At 29.7% G+C, this 28000-nt stretch overlaps 1 protein-coding gene across 1 annotated transcript in view; it reads right to left on the bottom strand.

The window, feature by feature from the left end:
* Positions 1–24638, bottom strand: part of LOC107452962 (carnitine O-acetyltransferase) — a 33809-nt gene extending 9171 nt beyond the window's left edge. The window contains exons 1-11 of the mRNA XM_016069598.4: positions 24378–24638; positions 22368–22574; positions 17096–17182; positions 15340–15458; positions 12173–12226; positions 8846–9011; positions 8029–8200; positions 6501–6682; positions 4949–5049; positions 4216–4338; positions 2596–2718 (exon numbers count right to left, since the gene is read on the bottom strand). Of these exons, the coding sequence (XP_015925084.1) occupies positions 2596–2718; positions 4216–4338; positions 4949–5049; positions 6501–6682; positions 8029–8200; positions 8846–9011; positions 12173–12226; positions 15340–15458; positions 17096–17182; positions 22368–22574; positions 24378–24404 (1361 nt within the window). The 5' untranslated portion in view covers positions 24405–24638. The remainder of the gene's footprint in view (positions 1–2595; positions 2719–4215; positions 4339–4948; positions 5050–6500; positions 6683–8028; positions 8201–8845; positions 9012–12172; positions 12227–15339; positions 15459–17095; positions 17183–22367; positions 22575–24377) is intronic.
* Positions 24639–28000: the final 3362 nt, after the last annotated feature.

Raw genomic sequence — 28000 nt, 5'->3', positions numbered from 1 at the left:
ACCTGCCAATGATTATCATACCTTTATAGTAACTAATTTAAGAAAAATCTCAGTTTTTACAAGAATCGCATTCAGGGTTCCCACTCTATGATGAGATTGAAATTCAAGGACTTTCCAGGACTTTTCAAGGACCTCAACAAAATTTTCAAGGACCTTAATCTAAGACCAATTTTAAAAATTATTCTCTTCTATTTTACTAGAAGCAACAATGCTTGTTGTGGCAATAATTAATTTCAAATATAATACCTAAATGCTTTGCCTATATAGAGAGAAGAGAGTATATGTATTATGGACTAAAATTTATATTTTTTTAAAAACAACCCTACTGGTTTTGCATACTAATTCTCAAAATCATTTTCAGCACAATCTATAACTAATGGTAATGAGGTGTTAATGGTGAAATCCTTTAATCCTGTGTATTTCCATGTGAAGGCTGCATGAAAGACAGAGCTAAATTTTAGGTATTCCATATTCCATGACTATTCCATAACCCCCTCCTTTCCTCTATTAAACATCGTTTCTGAAATTATTCATCCATAATTTACACAACATTCTCTAAATGTTATGCAGCAACAATTCTTTCTGAAAATAAAGATTAGAAGGAACACATCCCATTTTCACCATGTTTAAAAGCATTATTCGTTATGTGTAAACCACAATTGCCAATGAATATGACCTGGTGGGAATATTTCTCTTTTAATTCACACTGAAGCTTCTCATAGAATTTCCAATTGACATAGGGTTCATCCATGGATAATTGAAGTATTTTAGAGAGCTTTTAACCATCATCCATGCATTTGTAAAAAGAGGACAAAATATTTTCTGCAGTTCCATGACCCATAAATTGGGAGGTAAGATACTTAGTGCAAACTTTATTATCAATTCTTTACCATAATGTCCATCGGCATAGATTGTAGAGACTGATTTAACCTCTCATCAAAGAGTACAGTGTAGCAATCAACATTCTTCAGCTCATTTATAAGAACCCCTTTGAAGTACAGTGCCAATCCAAAGGAGCCCAAATAGGCTCACTTTGTGGCACTACAAAAAAATTGTCTCGCTATACAGCTATCAGCAAACATTTTGGAGAACAATTTACTAATCCCTTCACAGGAGTTACATGAATAATTACTAGTGATGCACTTCAGACTCCAGAGAATTTCAGCATCAAGCACATTCCTTTTGACCAGATAAGAAGACAATGTTACCTCGGCCACTAAAGTTTCTGTTTCACATGGGGCACACGATGTTGAAGGAGTATTTACACCAGATGAATTAGATGTTGATGTCTTTGGAAAAAGAGAACTCAGGGCATGAGACTGCTTTTTTGTTTTACCTTTCTTTCATGTGTGATTTCAGAGCAGATTCCTCCATTTTCGCAATATCGATCTCCTTCATGTATAATCGGCACTTGGCTCTGAACTTCTTTTCGGGCATCGATAAAATCCATTCTTTATAAGCTTGATTATCCATCCATTGGGGATTAAAATAGCACTTCCCAGGCATAACTAGTCTAAACTACATAACACAAATACGAAGTCGTGCCTTTGCGAATACGCTTTACAATAAAGTTTTGAAATGACGCAAACGTAAGGACAAGTGCGGATGGTAAAACGGCAAATTTATTGAAAACTACAAGGTACATATTGTTACGAAATTCGAGAGTATTCCAGTTTCAATAAGAAAAAAGAAGATCTAAGCATATGCGACAGAAGATGAAGTGGAGTCTCGCCCCGAGCGCATTGATTGTCTGCTGTGCTCCGCGCGCTTGGCAGACACCAAGACGCTAGGCCCGGTTAGAAACGGTGGCGTTAAAAACCACGTGAGAGAGCTCGGGAACAAAACAGAAAGAACGAGAAAGATCCACGGGTGTTTTGTAAAAAGGGCCGTCGGCAGTATTGGACAAATTCAAGGACCTATCAAGTTTTTCAAGGACCTAAGACGTTTTTCAAGCACTTTCAAGGACCTAAATTTAGCAAAAAAAAATTCAAGGACTTTCAAGGACTCTCAAGGACCGTGGGAACCCTGGCATTGGAGTGTTGGGCTTTTAAAATTCGGTGAATATGAATCGCGATGTACGATTTTTAACTCATGTGAATACAAATCGCTACGTGTGACTTAAACTGGTTAAATACAAAAATTGATGCTTGATATTCAAACCACGTGAATAGGAATCATGATATTAGCGAATTCCAGAGCAGTTTCAAATATTCAAAATGGCAAAAATTCACCAAACTAAAAGAATCAATTGGCGAATTTCTGCCCATTGGCATAAGAATCACGTGTATGTAAGCGTCTCGCTAGCAGGAATCAGCAAAACTTTCAAAATTTGAATTTTAGATTGAAGAAACCGTGCAAATCGCGTCGGATTATAAGTTTTTGACTAGCAAAAATTTGAGAACTAATGATTTTGAGATATGCGGAATTCCGCGATATTCCCAAAAAAATAATTTGATCTGCTCCTAATTTTTAGACCAGGAAGGATAATACAAAAAACCGGAATTTCGGGATATCCCTGGAATACAATCACTCCTGGATATAAAAATAAAATACATAATAAAACATGTTAAAATAAAGGCCAATGGTAAATCATACTTGAAATATGCTAACTGAATAGCCATTTGAATATAACTGTCAGGGCTCAATTTCTGAGATTTGATAAAATCTTTTCCATAAGCTTCAAAAGTAAAACATGACATCTCAAGATCATCAACAAGGCTAAAACAAAATATATGTTGTAAATAATTAGTTTCATGAAAAGAAGATTTTCATTAGAAATAACAAAACTAATGAAAAACTGTAAACATTACAGTATTTAATCATAGTTTTTTTATTATGATCTTAATATGTTTTCTTGATTATCAAAATACTTAAATATAGTTTTTAATTTATAAAGACTAAGTTAGATGAATGAACAAAAATGAGAAAAATAATGTTGTTTGAAGTGTAGCAGGATAGGAGCAAACACGTAAAAAAAAAACTAATTTGAAAAAAAAGAAAAACAGCCAAAAGATGAAAGTGTCAATTTAATATTGTAGGGTACTGTATAAATTAAAATTGAATAAAGCATAATAAAAAATCTACTTAGAATAATAAGATCAAGCATAAGGTGTCATTTTTTTCGGAAAAATATATATGACTCTTCGGTATCATCGTTTTTTGTGATTTTTGGATATTATATATATATATATATATATATATAAAAAAAACTAACAGATTAACATTTCATTGATTTTTTTTCGATTGATAAAATATCCAGATTTTTCAAGAATTCCCTCTTTTGTGGCTATGCTGAGAAGCTAAATATTTCTTAAATCAATATTATAGAAAGCTATTTTAGTTCTCAAAATAGTGAAATAATGAAAACATTGAAATTGAAATCCTATTGTCAATTTATTACTTTTTCAAGGTAAAAGTCATAATTATAAAATTATTAATATCAAAATATAGATATTTCCTAAATTCAGTAATGTTAACAGTTGAAATTTTTTTTAAATATAATGCATAGATAGAGATACGGGATAAATTAAAGAATTTAACACCATAGAGGATAGGTAACAAAATTTAATTAAAAAATATTTGCATTAAAAAAAAGACTAAATAAAAAGTGGAACATAGCTGAAATGTCTTTTATAATTTTAAATTAAAAAGGCATAAGCGTCAAAAGTTAAACAAGGAATATTTTAGACTGAAAAATTATTAATTTTATAACAGAATTTAATAATAATAAACAGATATCAAGAGGAAGATTTTCTAAAAATTCTAATAATACAATTGAAGAAGTTTTAATAATTTTTCATCAATGGATTTTGTGACTGCATAAGTAATATTTATGTTTTCAAAAGTTTTATAATGAAAGAAAAGAATTACCACAATATCAATATGAATGGTAAATACCTTTATAATAACTAATGTTTTAGAGAGTCACTTATTATTCTATCATTAAAAGCTATTTTTAGAAAGATTCAGGGTTTTAAAAAGCAACACAACATTAAATATTTCTTATCTAATACTAGTATTGAAAGATTAACTTATAAAGGAACACTTCTGGCATATTTCTAACTTTATTATTTTGTAACTAGAAAGTAACTGCAAGCGCCGAAATGTTCAATTTTAATACTATCGATTACTTCACAAACAAATCAGTAAAAGATTAAAACATAAATAAATACAAATAGAACATTCTAAATAACAAGATGAGTATTGGAAATGAACCTTTTTAGGTCTTTTTCAGCTTCTTCAATATCTTGAACAGTTTCATCGGAAAGCCTGAATCTTAACTTGGTAGGTTCAGTCACAGCACTTGAAGGTAACCATTTATTTCCCCGGGTTTTATCACTGCAAAAAAAAGAAGAAGAAAATGCAACAAATTAGAAAGAAATTTTAATTAAGAATGAATAAAAATTTAAATAGCAAAGCTAAGAAGAATATTTGGTATGTGAATTGTAGTAACAAATAATTGTTGAAAATTAAAAAAAAATGTTGAATTAAACATGAATTTTTATCTTTCATTATTATTTTTTTGAGAAAAAAAAACAAGAATAAGATGCCTAAAAATTATAATTTTAAATTTTACATCCAATAAAACATGAAATAAATAAAATTACTAAGTTTTTTGACACATTTTTTATAGTATTGGTGCATGAAATATTAAAACAATAGTCCAATTTAACACAGCAATGCTTCAACATATATCAAGAGATCGCCCTTAAATTCAATGGATAATTTTGATATTTTGGATTTGGGACAGAACTAAGGAGTTTCTCGAATTCTCTAAAGAACCCTAGTACTACAAAAAATGCATGCAAGAAATTTTTGTGTGAAATTAATATTATACTTGTTGTTTTACTAAGACACATACAAGCTACAGAGAATAAGAAATTTTATTTATGTCATTTGTATATTATATAAAAGTTATTACGATGAAAGTAGTATTTCAATTACTTACATATAATCATAGACGTGATCCATCATTTGAGTGATAGGAGGACCTTCAGCTGGACTATGTTCATAGGTCAGACCAACAACACCATCAGCTCCAACAATAAACTAATGTTTAAGAAAAGCAAACAAATCATATAAGCAAATGAAAACATAAATATGGTTCATAAAATTTATATTGTTTACTTAAAAGATTACAAAAGATATAATTTTGAATTCAGAAGAAAAAAAAAACCGTAATCTTGAAATAAATAAAAAAAATTGCTTCTTTATAGGACATAATTTGGTTAAAGACTGGAAGTATAGGAATTTTAAGAGGCTTTTCAATTTTAAAATTTGATTGGATTAGGGTTGATAGTAAATTTCTGGAAGAAAATTTCCTGAATACCAAGAGTAAAAATTCCAAAAAATAATATTAACATCAACACAATACATAAGTTAAGAATGCATAAGAATAATGTATGTGGACATAAACTACTAATAAAAAATCTTAAAAGCACAAATAATTAAAAGTTATTAATATATATTATTATGAAATCACTATCATTTCTATAAGATAACTAGTTTCAGAATACAATACCATGATACATACAAACCTCAAAATTGAATGCCTAATAAATAATTTCAATTAATCAAATAATTGAAGAATTTCAAAAAGATTGTTTATAATTAAGTACCTAAAACTAAAAAAAAAAAGAAACTTCTTATAATTAGTTCAAGTTCAGATCTAACATACTTAATTAAATTAAAGAAACTTAAAAATTATTCAAACATCACAGGGAATAAATTACAATAAAAATAACTTCATGAAATATATGCAGTTAAAAACTAATAATTTGAGGGAAGGAGTTTATGATAAAAATTATGACTATTAGCAAAAATATTTACAAAAAGAAAACAAAATCAGACATTCTAGGTTTTGAACTTTTTTTAAGCAAAAATTTTGATTTCCCTGAATGTTTCAACAAAATTTTAAATCCTCCAAGTTTGGAAGGCTTTTTTCCTGCGGTGGTTTGATCCTTGTTGAATTAACTTCATGAAAATATATGCAGTTAAAAACTAATAATTTGAGGGGAGGAGTTTATGCTAAAAATTATGACTATTAGAAAAAATATTTACAAAAAGAAAACAAAATCAAACATTCTAGGTTTTGAACTTTTTTTAAGCAAAAAATTTGATTTCCCTGAATGTTTTAAAGGAATTTTAAATCCACTAAGTTTGGAAGTTTTTTTCCCTGAGGTGGTATTATCCTTGTTGAAATGGGGTTTGTGGCAAAGCTCTATAAATTTTGGATCTCTGGGAATGCAACAAAAAAGCATTTTTAAGACAAACAACTTAAAAGGAATTTTAAGAAAAAATTAGTTATTTAAATTTGAGGAAAATATGTAGATCTTATGGAAAAAAAATTAAGCTCAGTATGCTAAATGTTTAGTTTTATATACTGTAAAAAAAAAAAAAAAAGCAACAACCATCAAATATAACAAATTCAAATAAATAGAAAAGAACCAATTTATACGAATTGCAATTCCGATAAAAATTTATCTTTTGAGTATCCTTACCTGAATAGTTTTATCATACCATCTGTTTCCACCATTTGCTTGAGCACCTCCTCCATGGATAGTCTGAAGAGCTACATGAGTCTTCCTATTTAATAATCCAGCATCTGATACAGGTTTGTCCAGACATAAAACTAAAATTGCTTTTTGTATCACTCTTACAGATTCCTTATTCATTGAATCATCTAAGAGAAAAAAAATAAACACAAGTAAAGTAAAAATTTTTTTTTTTTATCATACTCCATATGTAAAATATATTGTTAACTAAATTTTTGTATTTTTAAGCTTACTCAACCCTCAACTACAAATATGGTTCCGACAAAATGTAACTAATAGTGATTATTCAGAATAGAATATAATTTAACAAAATAAAAATAGGTGTTGCATACAGGGAAAGTAATATTTCATAGGTTTTCACGCAATTTCTGATAATGCCACAACAACATAGAAAGCAAAAATAAATGCTAAAACTCAAAAATATTATATTTAAATAGTTAATGAGACGTTTGTGATTAAGATATTTTTTTTTATCATTTATGGTCATAAAGTTTTTATTCTTAATATAACAAACTTAACATACATTCCATAACACATTACACTACATATTTGATCACCTATTTTTATATTCACACATTTTTTGAATATGCTGAGTGTTAATCTATAAAATATTCCAATGACTTTGTATTACTTGACAGGTATGAATTTCTTTCAAAAAAATCAACCCTTATATGGAGGAGGTTTGTTCTCCGTCAGTAACCGTCAATATTCGTATAGTGGAAAATAGTTTTATACAGTCTCCAGGAAAGAATATACAAATTGTTTAGTGAAATTTAGATTTTATTAAACATAATTGGTGATATAGAGAATGGCCATTTCTTCATCCAAAAAAAAAAAAGAAAAAAGGATTCCCTCAAAGGGATGAAATCAGAATACCCTCTTATAGAGAGATCATACAACCAGAATATCATTTCTGATGGTTGGAAATTAAGACTGGGGAGGCCCGTAAGGGGGACGCCCAGTCTCCACAAATTTGAAATTAAAAGTGAATATAATTATTCATAACGGACAGAGAAAGTATGGGTAGGAGATCCAAAATTGGCGATTTATCAAAATATAACATAGCCAAAACAAAGCCAACCAGCATATCAATATTGGGTTTAAAAGAACACCTTGGCGATCACGAGTCGCCAACAAATTTATGAGAATTATTACAACCATGCAACCGAAACATTTAGCGGTTAGAAATTTAGAATAAAAAGTTATAAATAGATTTTTGTTTTCGATTAGAGGCGACAGTGAATTAATAAGTCTGCATTAGTAATGAAATAAAAAGTATCCGTTACATTGATGTATAAGAGAAGAATAAATATTTTCTGTTCGTTTTAAAAGATTAAGTTTTTGATTTATTTTAAATGTAATGCTATTAATAAAAAATAAGCTTAAGTAATGAAAGATATTTTAAAAGGATAGAAAATAAATATGTAATGCCAATTGTGGCATCACACTTTATTTCAGATTTGATTGTACTTACACTTGCATAATCTTTTGTATGCTTTTGCCCAGTTATCTCTATCAAGTGTTGTAAGAGCACCAATAGGTAGTTTTGGAAACTGAGACTGTTCAATCACTTTTTGTAACTGGGCTAAAAGTTGGCTTTCATTTAAAGGTTTACCATCATTTCCATACACATCAACACTAAAATACTGAAATAAATAAATAAAGGCTATTAAGCAGCCTACATAGTTTTTTTGATTTTATATCTTAAAAAGTATCAAATTTAAAAATAATAACATTTAGGTGACTAAATAAAAGTATTTAAACTGCTATAGCAGAAATATAGAATAATTAAGAAATTCAATTATTGAATTTGAAAACATAACTTTTACGTGTTTCATTTTGCAATTTTTTTTTTTTTAAAAATAAATCAATCTATTACTTTCATAGTATATCACAGAGTGAAAAGATAATAATACAGTCATATATCAAATGATATTTAACTTATACCGAGATATAATGCGACATATAAGTCATTTCTTAATAAAAACTTTTTAAAAAATATTTTAAACTAAGTTCTTAAGACTTATTTATAAACTAAACTATAATTGTTAATATTAATTTAAAAAAACTTGATTAAAATCTTTTAATTGGGCTGGGAATAAATACTATAACTATATAAGCTTGTTTCAATTGTGTCAGTTTTTATTTTAGAAAAATTCTTAATATTATATAATATTTAAAGCATAAATGAATGAACACTACATAAATAAATCAATACTACATAAATGAATAGTTTTCTACTGCAGTACAAAAATTTATATAATGAACAAAAATTTATAAAAAATTCTTACATGATTATTGTGCACAACAACAATATGCTTAGGCCTATCTTTTTCCATTCCATAGAATGCAAGTGAATCTTTAGGAATATTTGGAACTCTGCAGGTAGAAAATATTTTGAGATACTGTGACATATCAAGAGGTTGCCCACCCATTTTTTCCAATTTTAGAGTTTGGCTGAAAGGAAAAAAAAGAAGAACATGCTTAAGAGGAAATGAATAAATAGAATGAGTTTAAGCATATTTAAAAAACGTTTATTTAAGATACATTTAATTTCATAATCATTTCTATAATAGTACACATTTTCCTTTATATAGGGGGTAACATTCCGCATACTCTCTAAAAAAAGAAGTTTATTAGCAAAAGGACATTTGCATTAAAAGGACTTTGAAATAATGAAAATAAACTGTTATCTTTAAACAGAATGATTAAGGTCATAATTTGGAGGTGCACAACACAACTCGCAGTTCAGAGTTGTAATGTGGCTCTGGAATGATCAATGTGTAGGATATTACCTTTAAATAAAAATCATATGAAAAACTACAATTATTTATATTATCTTATATAATTACGTTGATTTCATAATTACCTTTAGAATTTTACTTTTACTTTAATTACATTTATGAATATTGCTCTGGTGTGAAGCCTGTAAAAATGATTAAAGTGTGGATGTTTTATTTTCAAACTCTATAACATCCTGTATCTCACAATTATTATGTCCTTTATGAGGGTGTTTAATAATTAAATCACTAAGCGCCCCATTAGTTCTTAGTCTGAATCATTGAAATATATAGTGATTTCTCATCAACTATTTTCATTCAATCTTTTTTCCTTATTATTTTTCAAAATTACTTTATATACATTTGTTTAAGTTTTACAGATGCAAGACTTTTAAAAGTAGAAGTAAGAAATTTTTGTTTAATAGCCTTCTTTAAATAATAATCTAACTTAAAAAATATTTTCCCTTTTCTTTTCTTTTTCAAATTCTTAATACATAAAACGAAACTTTTAAAAAAAATCTAAGCTTTTATAATAAATTTTTTAATCTAATTAATTTTTTCTAGTATAATTAAATTTTTTTGAAAATTTAATTGGCAAGGGATCCTCTAGAGCAGTGGTGCGCAAACTATGGGTCGCGACCCCAGTGGGGGTCGCCAGAAGTTTTTTGGGGGTCGCCAAATTTTTATGAAATGCATTATCCCTGCATGCTGCATACCATACAGTGTACATATAAAGAGTGAAGCGCCATCACTCACTGTTTAATTGCAATTGGATTTCCGAAATGTCACGAAATATCGAGTCAGAAGTCATAAAACGCATACAAAATTCATCTGTATTTGCTTTACAACTGGACGAGACTACCGATATTACTAAAATGTCACAACTAATTATTTACGTTAGGTTTATTTTTAATGAAGATATAACAGAAACGTTTTTATGTTGCAAAAATTTGGAAGGAAAAACAACTGGAGAAAAAATATTCGAAGTAATAAATGAATATTTTGAAACAAAGTCCCTTACCTGGGCAAACTGTGTTGCGGTTTGTACTGATGGTGCTGCAGCATTAACAGGTTCGAATAAAGGGCTCAGAGGCTTAATTCAGAAGGTGGCACCTCATATGGTATTTAATCACTGTATGATTCATCGGAAAGCTCTTGTTGCAAAAGATATGGATGAAGAGTTGCACAACGTATTACAAGTATTACGCTGTTAGTTCAATTAACTACATTAAATGTAACAGCCGTCTCTTTTCAATACTTTGCAATGAGATGGGCTCAACTTATGAGAAATTACTGTTACACATCGAAGTCAGGTGGCTTTCACGTGGGAAAATACTACGACGGATATTTGATTTGAGAAATGAAGTGTACATGTTCTAAATCGAAAAGAAACATAGATTGGCAAGTTATTATATCAATGAAGTTTGGCTAGGGAAGCTGAGCTATTTAGTTGATATTTTCGAAAAACTTAACGACTTAAATTTGAGCTTGCAGAGTGAGAATTCAACTATCATAACTACAACCAGTAAAATTCAAGCTTTTAAGAATAAGTTTAGTCTCTGGCAAACTGAACTGAATAAAAACAACACCAACATGTTCCCTTGCTTTAACGATTTTATCAAGGAAAATAATATAGATATATTTACATTTAAAAACATCATTTCCAATCACATTGAAAAGTTAAAGAAAAATTTTTCGAGAAGATTCGAGGATTTTCCTGAAAACAATCTTGGTTGAATTCGTGATCCATTTTCCTTTGACATATGCAGTTCAACGCTTCAAATTAGTGAGAAAGAGCAATTGATAGATCTGATTAGTGATTATACTCTTCGAAATCAATTTAAGACTCAGCTTTGCCAAACATTTTGGCTATCCGTGGAAAAACAATATCCCGTTTTATGCAAGAATGCCACCAGAGTGTTAATACAATTTGCATCAACGTATTTATGTGAAACTGGATTTAGCAAACTAGTTTGAATAAAAACTAAATACCACTCGCGTTTAAAACCTGAAGATGATATGTGAATTGCAATTAGCAACATACATCCAAACATCGACGAGATAATTAGAAACTTGCAGCCACATACATCTCATTAAAGGGCAATTTACTGATTTTTGTGTTATACAAAAAGTATTTTCTTAAAATTATAAATAAAATTAATATGAGTCAAATAGGATGATGTTTTTATTCGATGAAACGAAAGAAATGCTCGAAATATACATTGTATTTGTGAACATTTATCTCTAGGGGTCGCCAAAAATGTTCTCTCTACAAAAGGGGTCGTGGTCGAAAAAAGTTTGCGCACCACTGCTCTAGAGTACTAGAAATAAAATACCCTTAGGAGGGCAAGGGTTAAAAACAGTCTAAAAATTTGTTTTTCTTTTTACCCACACTAATGTTTGACAAAATAACAAAAGGGATAAGTCATAAGGTCATGTCCAAATTGATTTTATACTTCAAATATTAAGTGCATTTTTAAAGTATATTTTAAGTCATTTATTTATTATTAAGTCAGTTACAATTATTTGGGAGAAACATTTTCTAATTTACTTCCCATTTGCTCTAGTTTTGACAATGATAAAATTGCTGAGTATTAAATTTTTATGTATAAAATTATTATTAAGAATGCAAGTAAAAGGTAGCGCATAATGATTCAAATAAATATGGTGCATTTTTCTGGAAACAAATATTTTAAAACAATAATAAAAAATGTCATTAATAATCATTATTGAATAATAATTATAATTGAAGCATAGCATATACGACTAAGAAAGTTTATAATTAAAGAAGGAAGTTTAAAAAGAGGTTTTGAAATGAATTTGCAGTTGGCAACTTACTTGTCAATTAAACTTTTGAAGTCTAAAGCTCCAGCCAATAATCTTGCAGAAAACCTGAAAAAAAAGTACAAAATACAGATAAAATGAATGACATAAAAATATCCATAATTTAACTAAATATAAAGTAATAAAGGATGACCTTTTATGAAAAGTTTAGAAAGAAATGAACATCAGAAAAAATATTTCTCAGCTGAACATAATAAATGTATATTATAATTAAAAATGTAATTAAAAAGCTTCTGTTCTGTATACAGCTTACTAACATAAATCATAAGAAAAACCTTTGTATTGAAACCTGTATTTTGAAAAAGGATTTTTTTTGTTATTTTACTTATTTTTACCATAATCAAATTAACTTTATAATTTAAATATATATAATTTATAGACAATATAGAATAAATTACCAATAAAATTGCTTCTCACATAAAAAAAAATATTATTTAAGATATATTTTATAAAAAAAGATGTTAAATTTTATAAAAGAAGAGAATAATTAACCCTGGACATATAGTTAGCCAAAGAAAAAATCAAGACACCAGTTTTAAAAATATATAATTTGCTTTTAAATATAACAAAGGCAAATTGTATCAGAAAAGAATAATAAAATATACTATTTTACAATTTCAGAATAACTTTGTTTAGAATAAAAAGTATTAGTAGTTCTAGCATAATTTTATTAATGGAGTACTGAACAAATCACAACAGTTTAAGACCATTATATAAAAACTTTTTATGGCATATACGAGGCGTGTTTTTTTAAGTAAGTATCGTTTTGCTGCACCGCCGCCGCAGCGCTGCGGTCGGCGTTCTGCGCATGCGCACTGGATACCTACATCTATTGCCCACGCACTTACGCCATTGCAGTCTGATTCTTCCTTGTTTACGTTGTTTACTGAGTGTTTAAGATGCCTCCGATAATCGTAAGTCCCGCCGACTGTGAACTACGGGCTGTTATAAGATTTCTTAGTGCTAAAGGCCTAAAACCGATCGATATTCATCGTGAGATCTGTGCAGTTTATGGACAAAACATTATGAGTGATGGAATGGTAAGAAAGTGGGTGAGGGCATTTAAAGAAGGCCGCACAAATGTGCATGATGAACAACAGAGTAGACGTCCTTCAGTCGTTAATGAAAGTTTGGTGCAGGAAGTGGACAATAAGGTGAGAGAAAACAGACGCTTTACGATTTCCTCCTTGTGTTTTGACTTTCCTAATGTTTCTCGTAGTGTTTTGTATAGCATTTTGACCGAGCACTTGACTTACCGAAAATTGTGCTCACGTTGGGTACCAAAAACGTTGACGGATGTGCACAAAACCAACCGTTTAGGCAGTGCATTGACTTTCCTTGAAAGGTACCACAACGACGGTGATGATTTCTTAAGCCAAATTGTTACGGGCGATGAAACATGGGTGGCCTACGTCACACCAGAATCAAAGCAACAGTTCATGGAATGGCGGCATTCAGATTCACCCAGAAAAGTAAAGTTTAAGCAAATGATTTCTGCTCGGAAAGTCATGTACACAGTTTTTTGGGACAGAAAAGGAGTATTGCTTGTGGAATTTCTGCCACGTAATGAGACAATCAATGCAGCAGCTTATTGTGAGACATTGAACAATCTGCGCCGCTCAATCCAGAACAAAAGACGTGGCAAGTTGAGGAAGGGCATCGATTTGCTGCACGACAATGCCCGTCAGCATGTGGCTAATCAGACCAAAGATCTCATCACATCTTTTCAATGGGAAACTCTAGATCATCCTGCGTACAGCCCTGATCTAGCCCCCAGTGACTACCATCTGTTCCTGCACTTGAAAAAACACCTGGGTGGTCAGCGTCTTCAAGACGATGACGAAGTCAAAACAGTTGTGATGTAGTGGTTAAGAAGTCAGGCGGCAGACTTCTATGAGGAGGGTATTCAAAAACTGGTACAACGTTATGACAAGTGCCTCAATGTTGAAGGAAATTATGTAGAAAAGTAGATAAAGGTACAGGCTTTCATGTTAAAATAAAAGTATTGAGATATCTTTGCACGTCTTCTTCTAATTTCAAAATGGTACTTACTTAAAAAACAAGCCTCGTACTATTACATTAAAAAAAAACCCAGTAAAAATGAGTTACTATTCTTTTATATAAATATTTAATCAAAATATGTAATTTCGCACATGATTTCCTTAATTGAATAATTTAAACGTAGGGTTTTAATAATCTCAAAACGAAAACCTAACAAGTATGCCGCTTAACATTTTTATAATAAAGTAATTTATTGGATCATCTCTCATAAAAATTTGATTCATCACCATAATAAAAAGTTTTATCATAAAATCAATGAATTACTAAATAGTTAAAATGCTTTAACTCTGGATAAAATGGATACGAAACTATGAAATTTAGCGATTTTACAAGCCTTATTAATTAAAAAATAAATACTGGATAAAATATCCAAATCTTTTGATTCTTCACATTAGTTATTTTAAAAACCATATGTAGAAACTATTAACCATTGTATTTGAAGAAAACATTTAAAAACCATTGTATTTGTAGAAAACTGGGACAGATGTTATAAAACACAAAAATCAGGAATATCAGGACTAAATGCTAAAAGTTAAGACAAAATATTTTTTTTATCAAGAAAACCTGGAATATTAGGACAACTATGAACATTGCTAAGCTAATCATCTTAAAATATACCATTGAATCATAAACAAAATTGTTCAATTTTTAAGCATTCACATTTTTTGTAACTGAATTATTTTTTATAGTAATTTTTTATTTATTTTTAATTAATCTTCAAATGATGTCTCTCTCTCTGTCTAGTGGCAATTTGATTTCACAGCAACCTTTAATTAAATTGTAATACAACATTTAATGGGGGTCATTTAGCTCCTGTGACCTGCTTTGTAACCTTCTCATCAGAAATTATTAAAATTAGAAAAACATATTCTTACTTTTTATTACAGATAAAATGAAGATAAATATTTAACAATTTTTAAAAAGACACTCTTTATTGGCATTTTTCCTCAACATAAAAACGATTTATTGAATGGATTTCCATCAACAAATTATCATATAAAAAAACTAGGAAGTTATTTTTACAGAAACCATGTTGCATGCATTTTAAAATGCAGTAATAAAGATATTTATATTTTTACATAAATAAGTTACATCCTTACCTTAATTGTCTTTCAACTGAATCAAATTCTTTAATTGGCATTACTAAACCGGGACTAGAATATACAACAACAGGCATTCTATATTCCATGTATGCTGTATCAAGCCACCAGTCTGACAACTGAAATATATATATATATATTTCTAATGCAGCAATTAAATATAAAGAGAATAAACAGAGAGAAAAAAAATAAAGACAATGAGAGAAACAGCTGTAGAAATAGTTTATGAATCCAAAAGGCCATTGGTCTCAAAGTAGTGGTCCACAAGAGACTCCTTTGACTCTTGACTTTCACACTTGACTTTTTTCAGATTACAGAGCTTTGATACGATACTTGAGACTTGATAGATAAACTTGAAACTATGTGGAAACAGTGCAAGTGTTTTGGGAGACAGTGAAGACCAATGGCCAGCATAAACTTAGTCATCATTTTATATCTGAGCCATTAGTTATATAAATATTAACCACTCTAAAATACTACAAATATTTTTGGCAATCTTTAATGTAAAAAAGATTTCTACAAATCGTTCATTTGCTATATTTTGTAAGTATTATAATTTTATTTATCAAGTAAGAGAAATGCATCCACTCTATTAACGGTAAAACTAACCAAGACATTACCATGAATTATTACATTATTTATGAATAATTTTTGAAGTAAGATGAGTCATGAATTATTTTTATAGTAAGTTTAGTGTAAGAACTAGTTTTGACTGCAAATTTTAGAAAATTAAACAAATCAATTTTAATTAATAACAACTTCAAATACAATAACAAAAATATTTTATTAAAAATGTATAATATTTTATTAATAAAAATTTTGATTGCTTCATATCAGCTTTAAAATATAATTGAAACTTTCATCTCTAAAATATTTCTATTATGTTCAAGCATTTTCCCAACCATTTCAACAGCATAATACAGAAAACATTACTTACAGATGTCAACATTAGGCTGTAAAAAAATATTAATTTTCTGATATTAGCATGTATGTCACCTAATATTACACCAAATGACATTTTGACAAAAAATTTCAACCTATTATACTAGGATTAAGAAAATAACCAAAATGATTAAAAGTTCTATTTATATATATATTTTTTATAAAGTGTATATGCGAGAAACATAAAAGTTTAAAATATAAACTGTTATTTATTAGTTTTCATTACTAAAATAACAATAAAATGAAGAATAAATATATTTTTATACTTAATGTTAAGCGATAAATATTATAAACTTAATTGTAACCTACTTAGATAAAAATTAATAATTGCATAACAAAATTAACAACTTATTGCTTCATATTTATTCTAGCACAGAAAACAAAATATAGCAGTCAGATATTTTGTAAATAAATATATTATAGAGATTTTGTTACATGATATTATATCCCTTTTGGAAGAATACTGCAGTTTGTTTTCAATTAATATGAACTCTTGCTGAAAAAAATTTAAGACAAGCAAACATCAATATAATTATAGATGCCAAACATAAGAAAAAGTTTTAAAAAGGCTTAAAACAAGACTGAAAAGGTGTGATTCTTACTAAATTAAAAAATAATCATTTATTACTTTTGATACAAAGTTATTAAAAATAATAAATGATTTAGGTAAGAATAAAATGTTGAATGTCCAACACTAAACAGAAGTTTATTCACTTAATTCAAACGTGAAAATAAAAAGAAGTTAAATGCTTTTAAAAGAAATTATATAAAATGTAATTAAAAGTAGAAGAAATAAAAATGATTTTATAATTACCCAATTTTCTGTAGTTCTGGCCTTTTCTGACAGCTTTTCGTGCAACTTTTCACCTAAGCCCCCAGGTGCTCCAAATTCTTTCACTATCTAATGAAAGCATAAAAATTACAATTATCCATGCTAGTAAACGTGCTGTAAGCTTATCTGGCCAAATCACAGTAATATTAAAATCAAATACACCGAGTAACGCTAAATGTAACAGAAACTAAACATTTTTAACACAAAAATTATTTTTATTAACAGTTATATTTGAGTACAATTAGATATTTATAAATGGCAGATTATTGTAAGATTTTTAGTAAGTTGTGACATTTTCTATCAAAATGAAGACATGATAGCAACAATGGACCAAATGCTTTTGAGTGTTAGGTTTATTACAATTTTATGGGAAAAATTAATATTAATCTTTCACATGCAATCGATTGCATACTTTAGAACATGTTTGCAACAAATAGTATAAAGGTATATGTAGCAAACAGTATTTTTTTATTTGCACATATAACTTCGCTTAGAATTCAGATGCAATCCCTTTCTCTACTCAAGGGTTATGGCTGCCCCAGCAGTATGACATGGCGTAAAAAAAGACAATGTAAAAAAGGTAAAGGTAACTGAACTATTTATACTTAAAAGAAAAGAGAAAGGAAAACAAAACATATAGAATAGCTCTCTTAAAGCTGATCATGCTTGCTATTAATAACTTAACTTTAATAGCAGACAATTTACGCAAAATAGAAAAGAAATACAAATTAAAAAAATTCTGATGTTACAACTGCTTTGGTTGTTTATGTTGTACTAGAGCTACACTAGGGTTATTGGCAACAGTCTGGGATTTATTTTTAAAGATGGCAACTAAAGGAAAAAATTAACAGTCACCACCAGTCGAAGAGCGACTAAATACAATAAATGGAAAGTAAAAAAACTGCCTGAGAATCACCAACTGATCACCTCTTTTAAATTGGAAATAGCCCATATTTACATTCTATTTACTTTTTTTAAAAATGAAATTATTAGGAATATTTTATAATAGTCTAAAAATTACTTTATTTCAGGCACGTTTCTTAAATTTTTTTATTCATTTTAGAAATGAATCATAATAACGTTTAAAATAATAATGTTCCAATGTTTGACACATTTTGAGAAATGTTTCAAAGAAAATGCCAAACATTATTAATATCATCAGCTTTTTTAAAAATTTATTTTTGAAAAAAAAAAGGCCACTGATAAAAATACTACAGCTGGCTACTGGTCATAAGCAAAACTTCCTAATTTTGCCTCATAATCAGATATCTATCTAGGGATGCATTGTCAACCACTAAAAAAGGTAGATAAACGGTGATATAAAGTTTATTCTCAACAGTGACTTAACATACGATTTAGAGAGTTTCTCCAGCGGATTAATCCAGGGGATATTTCGGGAGTCTCGAGTTTATTAGAATTTGAATAAACTGATAGACAATAAACAACGCCCGGTGGCTGAGTGGTAGTGCTTCGCGCTCCCGTGCCCCAGGTCCTGGGTTCGATCCTCGGGCCAGGCAAGGTTGACTCAGCCTTTCATCCCTTCAGTGGGTCGATAAATGAGTACCAAGCATGCTTGGGAACTAAACACTGGGAGTTCCGCGTTCGGTTGACCACCTGACCAGAACATCTGCTCCTGCACCCCAGAGCCCAAGGTCAAGAAAATTGAGATGGGCACAGTAGGCCTTGGCCCTCTATGGGCTGCCACGCCACTGAGTTTAGTTTAGATAGACAATAAACAAGAACAGGGTTTCTGTTAAATCTACAGTTTTCAAATCTAGGAATGAGGGGTGCACAACCTGAAGAAAATGAAAAAAAAAAAACAATAAAAGTTATTTTTCAAAAATAAAAAAATAATTTGGAAATTGGAAATTGAGCATTTAAGTTTTTGATGTACCCAATCTCAACCAATGCAGCTTTTCGATTGCTTTTTTTCAATGGTTAAGACTACGGATTTATGCATGGTTTTGAAAATACCAATATTTTTAGTACAGCATTCTTATGATACACGAATTTCAAATGTTAGTTATCACGTTTGACGTTAATATTCACATAATTTAAAAACCACATATCGCAATTCATATTCACACACTTTAAAAATCATAGATTGTAGTCTTCTCTCAATTTAAAAATCACACATCTCAATTCATATTCACGCAATTTAAAAACCACTTATTACGTCTTTTATTCATGCAATTTAAAAATCACACATCGGTTACTCGTGTTCACGCGATTTAAAAATCAGGAAAAGAAAAACACCACCTGGGACAAATTTTCAAATTATCAAGTTACTTGCCTAAAGTTAAATACTGCCCACAACAACGGCTTCTGTCGAAAGGCTGTTTTCAAAATGAATTTGGTATGTTCAAAATCAAGGAACAGTCTTTAAACAAAATCATTAAATTTTCATTCAATGGCCTGAAAAAGCTATCACATAATCAAATAGATAAAACTATCATAAAATTTGAAAATTTTGCCATTTGAAGGATAATCATTACGAAAATTTTTAAACTTTTTTCTATCTACGTAGGCCATTTTGTATAATTTATGATCATATGCTGGGAAAAAATTTGTATATCATAAAATTTTAACTGCAAAAAAATGAAATCAAGATAAAAATCAGTAATGTAAGCTTTAATTAATTGATAATATATGTGTAGTAATTGTAAATAGTGTTATGTTAAAAAAGTTTTGATCATAAAGAGTTGCAAACAAGTATTTTATTAGTTTTGTATTATTAAGAAAATAGTTCCTTCAAAATTAACGTTTTCTTTCCTCTCCCAGTCCCGACGTCTTATAATTTATTTGAAATAAATATTTTAAAGTTGAAGTAGATGCCTTACTAAATGTTCAATATTATTTTTGTAATATGTAATGTGATAAAAAAATATGAATTGTCCCATTGCTTTTAATTATTTCAATCATCTGAATTTTTTTTCTTCTGATAAATTGATTCCGATTCTGTTTTATTTTCTGAGTAATCAGTTTTTCAAGTTCTAATTTTAAACATTTAAAAGTATTTAATTTTATGCCAATATATTTCAGGGTTAACTGATAAAAAGAATTCAGGGCCTAGTACAATGATGTTTTTATAACAATTACTACCTACAATTACTGTCAACATGTCTAAATACTTTGGCATGCGACCCTTCACTCAAAATGGTTCTGCACCCCTAACTTAGGACAACAATTTTTAAATCACAAATCCATTTAAATTATTACTTCAATGAACTAGCTAAGTCAAGTATTAACCTAGAGATATCAAATAGTATAAGAATTACTATAATCAAATGAGAATTTTAATAAGTAAATGAAGCTCATTTCCAAACCGAAGTATAAAACAAATCAAAAAGAGCCAAATAAAAATAAATAATATAAAATAAGCATAATTTGCTGAAATAAATAAAAATCACACTAGTAAATAAACATTTAAATAAATTTATACAAACTATTTTGTTGATGCTTAAGTTCCTGCATTTTTTTTTTTAATTGAAAAAATTTCCGTTGAAAATTAATTTTTTTGGCATAATTTTTTGTGTTATTCAAAAGAGAATTTTTTGCTCAATAAAATAGTGTATTTATTTTTCCTGTTGACATTAGATTTTGTTACTTTTTAGAGCATTTAAATGGAGTGTCAAGTCGATAAAAACGAGCATCTCTGACACCACCTTCTTTTTGCGTTTAATCGGCGTGCCAAAGTCACAGATGCTGCTAGAGAGATTTGACTTTGTATGGAGATGGTGCTACAGCCAACAGAACCTGCTCAAGATTTTTTTACGAAGTTCAAAACTGGCAATTTTGACCTCAATGACGCACTTCGTTCTGGATGACCAAGTGAGTTCAATGAAGAGCGTTTGAATCAACTTCTGCACGAAGACACACGTCAAACAACCAGAGAATTAGCGGAAAAAATGGATTGCGATTAATCGACTATAGTTCAACACCTGGGAGCCAGGTTAAAAAACTTGGCGCATGGTTTCCTCGTGTTTTGAGCGTAAACAACAGAAATCAATGTTCCACTACTGCTGCCAGTTTGCTTGCCCGTTACCGCTCAATTCATGGACACAAGCAAAGATTCCTTTATTGCATCGTTATTGGTGATGGAAAATGGTGTTTGTACGTCAACATGAAACTGCGCGAAGAATGGTTAAGCCCGGAAAAACAAGCGACCCTGCGAGCGAAGCAAGATCTTCATCCTCGGAAGACAATGGTGTGTGTCTGGTTGGACTGGGAAGGCATTATTCACTATGAATTGCTTGACAGGAACCAAACAGTAAACACAGAGCCTTATGTTCAACAGATGCACCGCCTCAACAAAAACATCCGATCGACAAAAAGGCATTATTCTCTAACACGACAACGCCCAACATCATATCGCCAATATGACCAAGGAAGCTATTCAAATGTTTGGCTGGGAAGTGCTGCCACATCCATCATATTATCCGGACTTGGCGCATTCAGATTTTCACCTCTTCCGATCGCTTTCAAATGCTATGGCGTTTTGTTCAATAATGACGTCGAATTACGGGCTTGGTCGGGCGACTTTTTCAAGATGCTTCCGGGTGATTTCTACTGAAGAGGCACCGGAAAACTCCTCGAACATTGGGAGGAAGTCGTAAACAATGGAGAGTACATTATTGATTAAATTGTTGTTATATATCAGAAAATATATCATATTTCAGAAAATAAAACACGGGAGTTTATTGGTGGATTAACGATAAAAAAATATTGGTAATAATGCATGGTTATTGTGATTAGAGATTGAAATTTTTGCTATGTAATTAAATTTTAAAATTTTTTTAATAATCCAATCATAAAAATAAAAGGTAATTGCTTAACATTTTATGTAACATAAAAAATCTTTTAATATTCTTTTAATTTACATTTAATTAATTTATTAGTTAAATAACTGAAAAACAAACCATATTTAAAAGGAAAGAAATTAGGTGAATAGAATACTGTACTTTGGGGGTCAGAAATCCGAATGTTTATTCAAAGAAAGTACGTTTCTGTGTGTGATTTTATAACTTAAAAAAATATCATTTGCAGTTATTAATTAGCATATTTTAGGTCACCCACTTGAACCATAAAGAGTGAGTAATAGAACATGAAGATTCGATCATTAGACCAAAAGTTATTCAGGGTGGTCCTTTTTTTGGTGCACTGTACATCTTTCTCCCATAAAAAAAGTATTATATTTAAGAGAGTAAATTTTTTCAAGAACTTTTATTAAAAATATAGAAAGCAATAAACTCACTCTTGAGGTATTAAGGTATTCTTCGTCTGAGAGAAATGGACGAACTGACCATAAATACTTTTCTAATGATTTTTGAAGAGGTGGGACTGGAAGCCTAGGCAATGATTCTTGGTGAGCAGCCATTTCTTTATTCATTTTTATGTTGTTAAATGAAAAAGCAGAAGTAACAAAATGCTGTTTGCTAGAATATAGTCCGAGTCTTTCAATCTGGAATAAAAACAGGTTATTAAAAGTACATTATATTATCGTCTAATATACCACTACATGATTGAAAGAAATCTAAATAATTTGATTACTAAAAATTTGTACTTTAAAACAGAAAATATGATATCTACAAAAGAGTTATTCTACTTTCAAAACGTTTGTAATTTTTACATATATATTTATTTTTGTTTTGGATAGAAATCATGCTCATTTGCAAATACTAAGTTGCAATTCCAATATAGAAGACATCTAGTTGGTTTTTATTATGTTCACATTCCAGCATTTTAGAATAATATGGCACATTATTCTATTTTACTTTAAACTCTTCTGATAGTCACTCCTCATTCTTAAACAAATTTTAAAGAAACTTTAGAGATTGACAAATAAAATTCATTTAAAATATTTTAAATAAAGATTAGTTTTAAAATTTATATAGAATTATTTTTTTCAGGACACCTTATTTTAAAAAGTAAAGATTATATAAGATATTGGATAAACTTATTTATTAAGTGATTAAATGCTTAAATATAACTAAATTTTTTAACATGTATAAGGAGGATGTGAACATGGTAAAAAATAATAATGCTCGTGGTAAAAATAATACAAGAAAACACATAAAAAATTGGAATTAACTAGATTAATGAAGAACTTGGTGAATGAATGACTATGCTAATAATTTTTTTGGAGATATTCAGCTATTATGGATGAGACATGATTAATAATAATTTTTATAAGATAAATTTAATTCTAAAATGTAATAGAACATTAAGTTAAAGTTCCTTACAAAAACATCCAATTTAATTCAATGTCATCTAATTTTAAAATTTGGCATAATAAATTGATGTTCAGTAATTAAAAGCAACTATAAATTATTTGCCATTCCAAGATAGACGAGTATTTTCGAAATGACATTTCAGATTCTCCATTAAGCTCTTTAAAAATATAGGATAAAATATACTGCCAATAGAAGAAAGATATACATAAACCTTCTCAGCATTAGTCTCAGCTTTTTTGGAACTTTCAGAGGCAGATTTTCCAGCATCAAAAAACTAATTTCTACATGTTATTGAATGGTAAAAATGTAGGAGAAAAATTTCTGTATAATTTAATTTAGAAGCTTAACATTTGGAACGTTAGTAAAAATACTTAATTTTTTTTGGAACAATGATTAAGGAAATTATTATTAAATATAAAATTATTTCCAAAGCAGAAAACATATTGGTTTACTTAAAAATGTGTTTAATGCTAATGAAATCAATAATTAGATTTTAAACTACAACACACAACAGTTAACTGATATTTATTAAAAATATACAAAGCGTAACTCGTCACAACAATTGAACGAGATATGTTATCTTTATAAATAAGATTAGAAGTCTCAGGGAAATAAAATATAAAGTACAATTTTAAACAATAATTTGGTAGCAATGTTAATTTATGACAAAGATTGCTTTCTAACAGTACCATAAAAATAAAGCCCGATGAGGAAAATTTACTCTAAATTCCGTCAGGAAAATATTACACAATGCAGGTTGCAAGGTGATAAATTAGTAGAATAATTGGCTGTCGTAGTGTAACGACCTTTCTAAAGAGAAATAAAGAAAAAAATATTTCCAAATAATATCACAATGACAGTTGTTTTGCGAATTACATTAATTTTTTAAAAGTGAATAAGTTTAAAAATTTGGATAATGTTTCGATATTGAAAAAGAAACTAAATATCATAAGCATTATTTTATACAAAAAATTACTATAAATACAATCAGAGAGATTTTAGTTTTATTATATTAATTTAAAAATAATTACCAATCTAATGGATAACCTAGAAATCATTATTAAAAAAATGTAGATACTTTAAATATCAAGCATGAAACATAAACTATGTGTTTAAGTACTTGTCTGGTTACAATGGTGTGAGCATTTAATCGAAATACATTAAAGGAAGTACATTAAGAAAGATATAAGATTCCAGTAACAGTGTATTAAATCAATTTAGTAGTTTATAAATCTTTTTACATCTCATCCCTCATTTTTATAGTTTATGTTTTGTTTATTGTTTACTTTAATATTGTTGCCAGACTACGGCACAAATAATTAATTTGTAGCATTAAAGCTAAAAGCTAATAGAATATCGAAATATTTACTGCTAATGCGTTCTTTCAATTTGAGGAATGGTTGTCACTGCATGTGATTCACGTAACTCTGATCGCCGTCAAGAAAGGAGGAGAACCTAATACACTGGTGTGCAGAAATTTAGGACAAAGTGGTTTTTAAAATGTAAGTGTGAACAGTGTTGAAAATTGAAAAAATCATACTATAGGATCCTCAAAATGTAAGAATATGGGCAAGTAAGCAACTTGCAAAGAAAAAAATATTTAAACCTCAGAACAATTGTTCTGAGGTTTGAATATTTTTTATTTTGAAGCATACATTTCAATAAAGTTCCTTATTAATAAGGAACTTTATTGAAATGTATGCTTAGACACAATTGTACAAATGACCAAAACATCAATGTTACACGGAATTGGCGAGAAAATTTCAGCCTTTAAAATGTTAAGAAGCTCTTGAGGAATTGCTTCCCATTCCTGTTGTAGAGCTAATCGCAGATGCGGAATTGTTACTAGCGATTGGGGACTTTCCCTAGAGTGGCCTACACGCATTTAATAAGATTGATATCTGAGAATCTTACCGGCCATTTCTGCGTGCATTATCTTCCAACAGTTTTGTGATAGCCACTGTACGATGAGGTGTAGCATTATCGTCCATGAAGAGAAAGAGGAACTCAGAACCCACAACACCTCTAAAAAGACGCGCACGAGGAAGGAGAACCTCAGTACAAAAAAAAAAAAAAAAAAAAAAAATATGTAAAGCGGGCACCAGTGACTGAACTACCTTAGAAGATGAATAGATCAGTACGGGTACCAAGCATGATATCACCCTATGTAAGGACTCCGCCTCCCCCAAATCAGTCTCTTTCGATAATGATAGAGGGGTCATTGCTTGTTCCTAGCTCTCTCTAGATGCGTTTGAGTACAGAATCACTGGAAAGACTAAATCGGCTCTCATTCTTGAGGAGTACTCGACCCCATTGCGAATCTGTCCTGTTGTTGTGTTCCCGACACCACATTAAACAGCGACTCCGGTGAACTGGCGTCAACGGAACGCATCATACTGATCGTTGTGATACCACCCTTTTTCAGTTTCTTGGCAACGGTAAAACTCGGTATCGGGCGTGGAGTACTTTGCTGTGTGTACCATTCCACTGCGGGATCTTCCAATATTGAGAATTAGATGAGAATGCTGAATCCTCGCAGTAAATTTGACATTCGTTTGATTTTATTTTGTGTAAAATTTTTCAATTTTCTGGGTGTATATTTAGAAAAAAAAAAGGTCTGCTCTCAACTTAATTTGCAAAAAGCCATATGCTTAGAAAAGAATTTAAAAAGTTTGAAGGAATTGCATTGATTAGATTGGTAGTGGATATTTTAGAGAAAAATCCAGTATTTATGATCAAATATTTGCTATAGTTTTGAGTACTTACGTTATTGCGATTTTTACGTTCTGATACCCATATTTCCTTGGACCACAAGGGTCCTCATATCGAGTGTCAACAGTATTTAACTCATTAGAATATGTTTCCCTAATTTAAAAAAGTTTCATTTTTGAATTTCATAATATTTTTATAAACTAATTATAAAGTATATTTCGGCATAATAGATATTAGAATAAAAATATCTTGGAATATTCTGTCTTGGAATATTAAAATGATGATTTTCGTATTTTAAAAAGATGAGCAGAAAAAATAAATGAAAAATACGTATCTTAATAATACATCTTAAGTTATAAGCACTTTTATGCTTTTAAACATGATTGTGTTGAAAAATTTTCCGTTCTTTCATATTTCTTGTAATTTTTTCTAATAGAAAAAAAGTATAGGAGTTAAAAAAACACCTGTAAATTTTAATAATTTTTTCTAATATTATTCGTGATATAGAAGTCTTATTTATTTATTGTGTACCATCTCATTTATAATCACCAATATTTTTTAAATATCGCAATATCTTTCGACTCTGCATCAAAAGCTAAAGCTAGCTTAGAGCTAACATTTATTTCGTTATTATTACACATACATATGCAGGGTTGTGTGCTCATTGAAAAGACGGCTTGTGAGCCCTTGTCATACAGAAGCACATAAAAAACAAATTCGAGAAAGACATTACAAATATACATCCTGGGTTACGGCGAAGTTCGAATCCGCTTCCTCCGCGTTCTAGAGTTTGGTGGATCAGCAAGACCGTTCTGCAATAGAGGCCTCTAAGAACTGAAATAAAATAAAATAAAAATGTCCCTGAGAACTCAATGCCTTTTTCAATAGTTAAATTTCAATAGTTAAATACTTTTTTTATTTATTGTTACTTACGTAAATAGAGGCTTAGGTGCACATTTCAAAAAATGGCTTATAAGTTCTTGTTAAGTTAAAAAAACAGAGAGCAAAAGTTATAACAAGGATTGCGGCAGGTTTCGAACTCGCTACACCTTTGCTATAGAGCATTTGTGGAACAAAGAAACAGCTTGACTAGAAAGGCCCTGATGTATAATGCAAAACACAAATTCGTTTAGTGTCTCAAAACCGATTAAATTTCTTTTCTCTCGGTGGCAATTAAGAGTTTAAAGAAACTGAATCATAAAATGAACAGAAATGAGAAGTTAAAAATAAACTATATACAAATGAGGGCCTCTTTGGCAAGGACCGTTCTCGCTGGATGCTATTTTTTGCATGCGAAAAAATTGCATGTGACTGAGAACCAGATTTTTGAAAATATTTACCCTCGAGAAACTGGCAGTCCAGTTTCTTGTTCGGATGTTATAAAATCGTATCCAGTGAGATAAGGCCATTGAGCTGCCTTGTCGATTCGTCAAGCGATTCATAACCTCTAGTTAACGGGGGCTCGAAAAAACACAGTAAATCTGAAAGTGTCATTGCGATGTTCATCTACAAATCGCGTTATTTGTTCTTCTATTTTAAAAGGGCTTTTAAGTAATCTTTGTAATGAGCACACAAGCCAGCATATGTATGTGTAGCAATAAATAAACAACCATGGGGCCTTCCAAGCCCAGTAATTCTGTTGCTCTTAGCGCAAAGAATGTGAGTTCGAGTCCCGTTGAAATCCATGGTGTTATAAGTCTCTAATTTGTTCTATTTTTCAGCTCGACAAGGACTTTTAAACCGTATTGAGCACACAATTCTGCATTTACATGTATAGTATATTTTCGCTTCAATTATATACATTAATTCATAGTAGTTACAAACAGGGTGTTCTGAATCAAGCATTATTTATTTACACACGTAAATGGATTAGAGTACTCAATACAGGAAACTAATTAGAAATGTTAAAAAAGGGCTAGACACAAAGAACAGATTGCACGAA

The sequence above is a fragment of the Parasteatoda tepidariorum genome, chromosome 10 (genome assembly GCF_982258835.1).
Source record: "Parasteatoda tepidariorum strain Cologne lab strain chromosome 10, Ptep-v5.0, whole genome shotgun sequence".
Taxonomy (NCBI): domain Eukaryota; kingdom Metazoa; phylum Arthropoda; class Arachnida; order Araneae; family Theridiidae; genus Parasteatoda; species Parasteatoda tepidariorum.
Note: the sequence above shows the minus strand (reverse complement) of the source record. Positions and strands in the feature narration are given on the sequence as shown.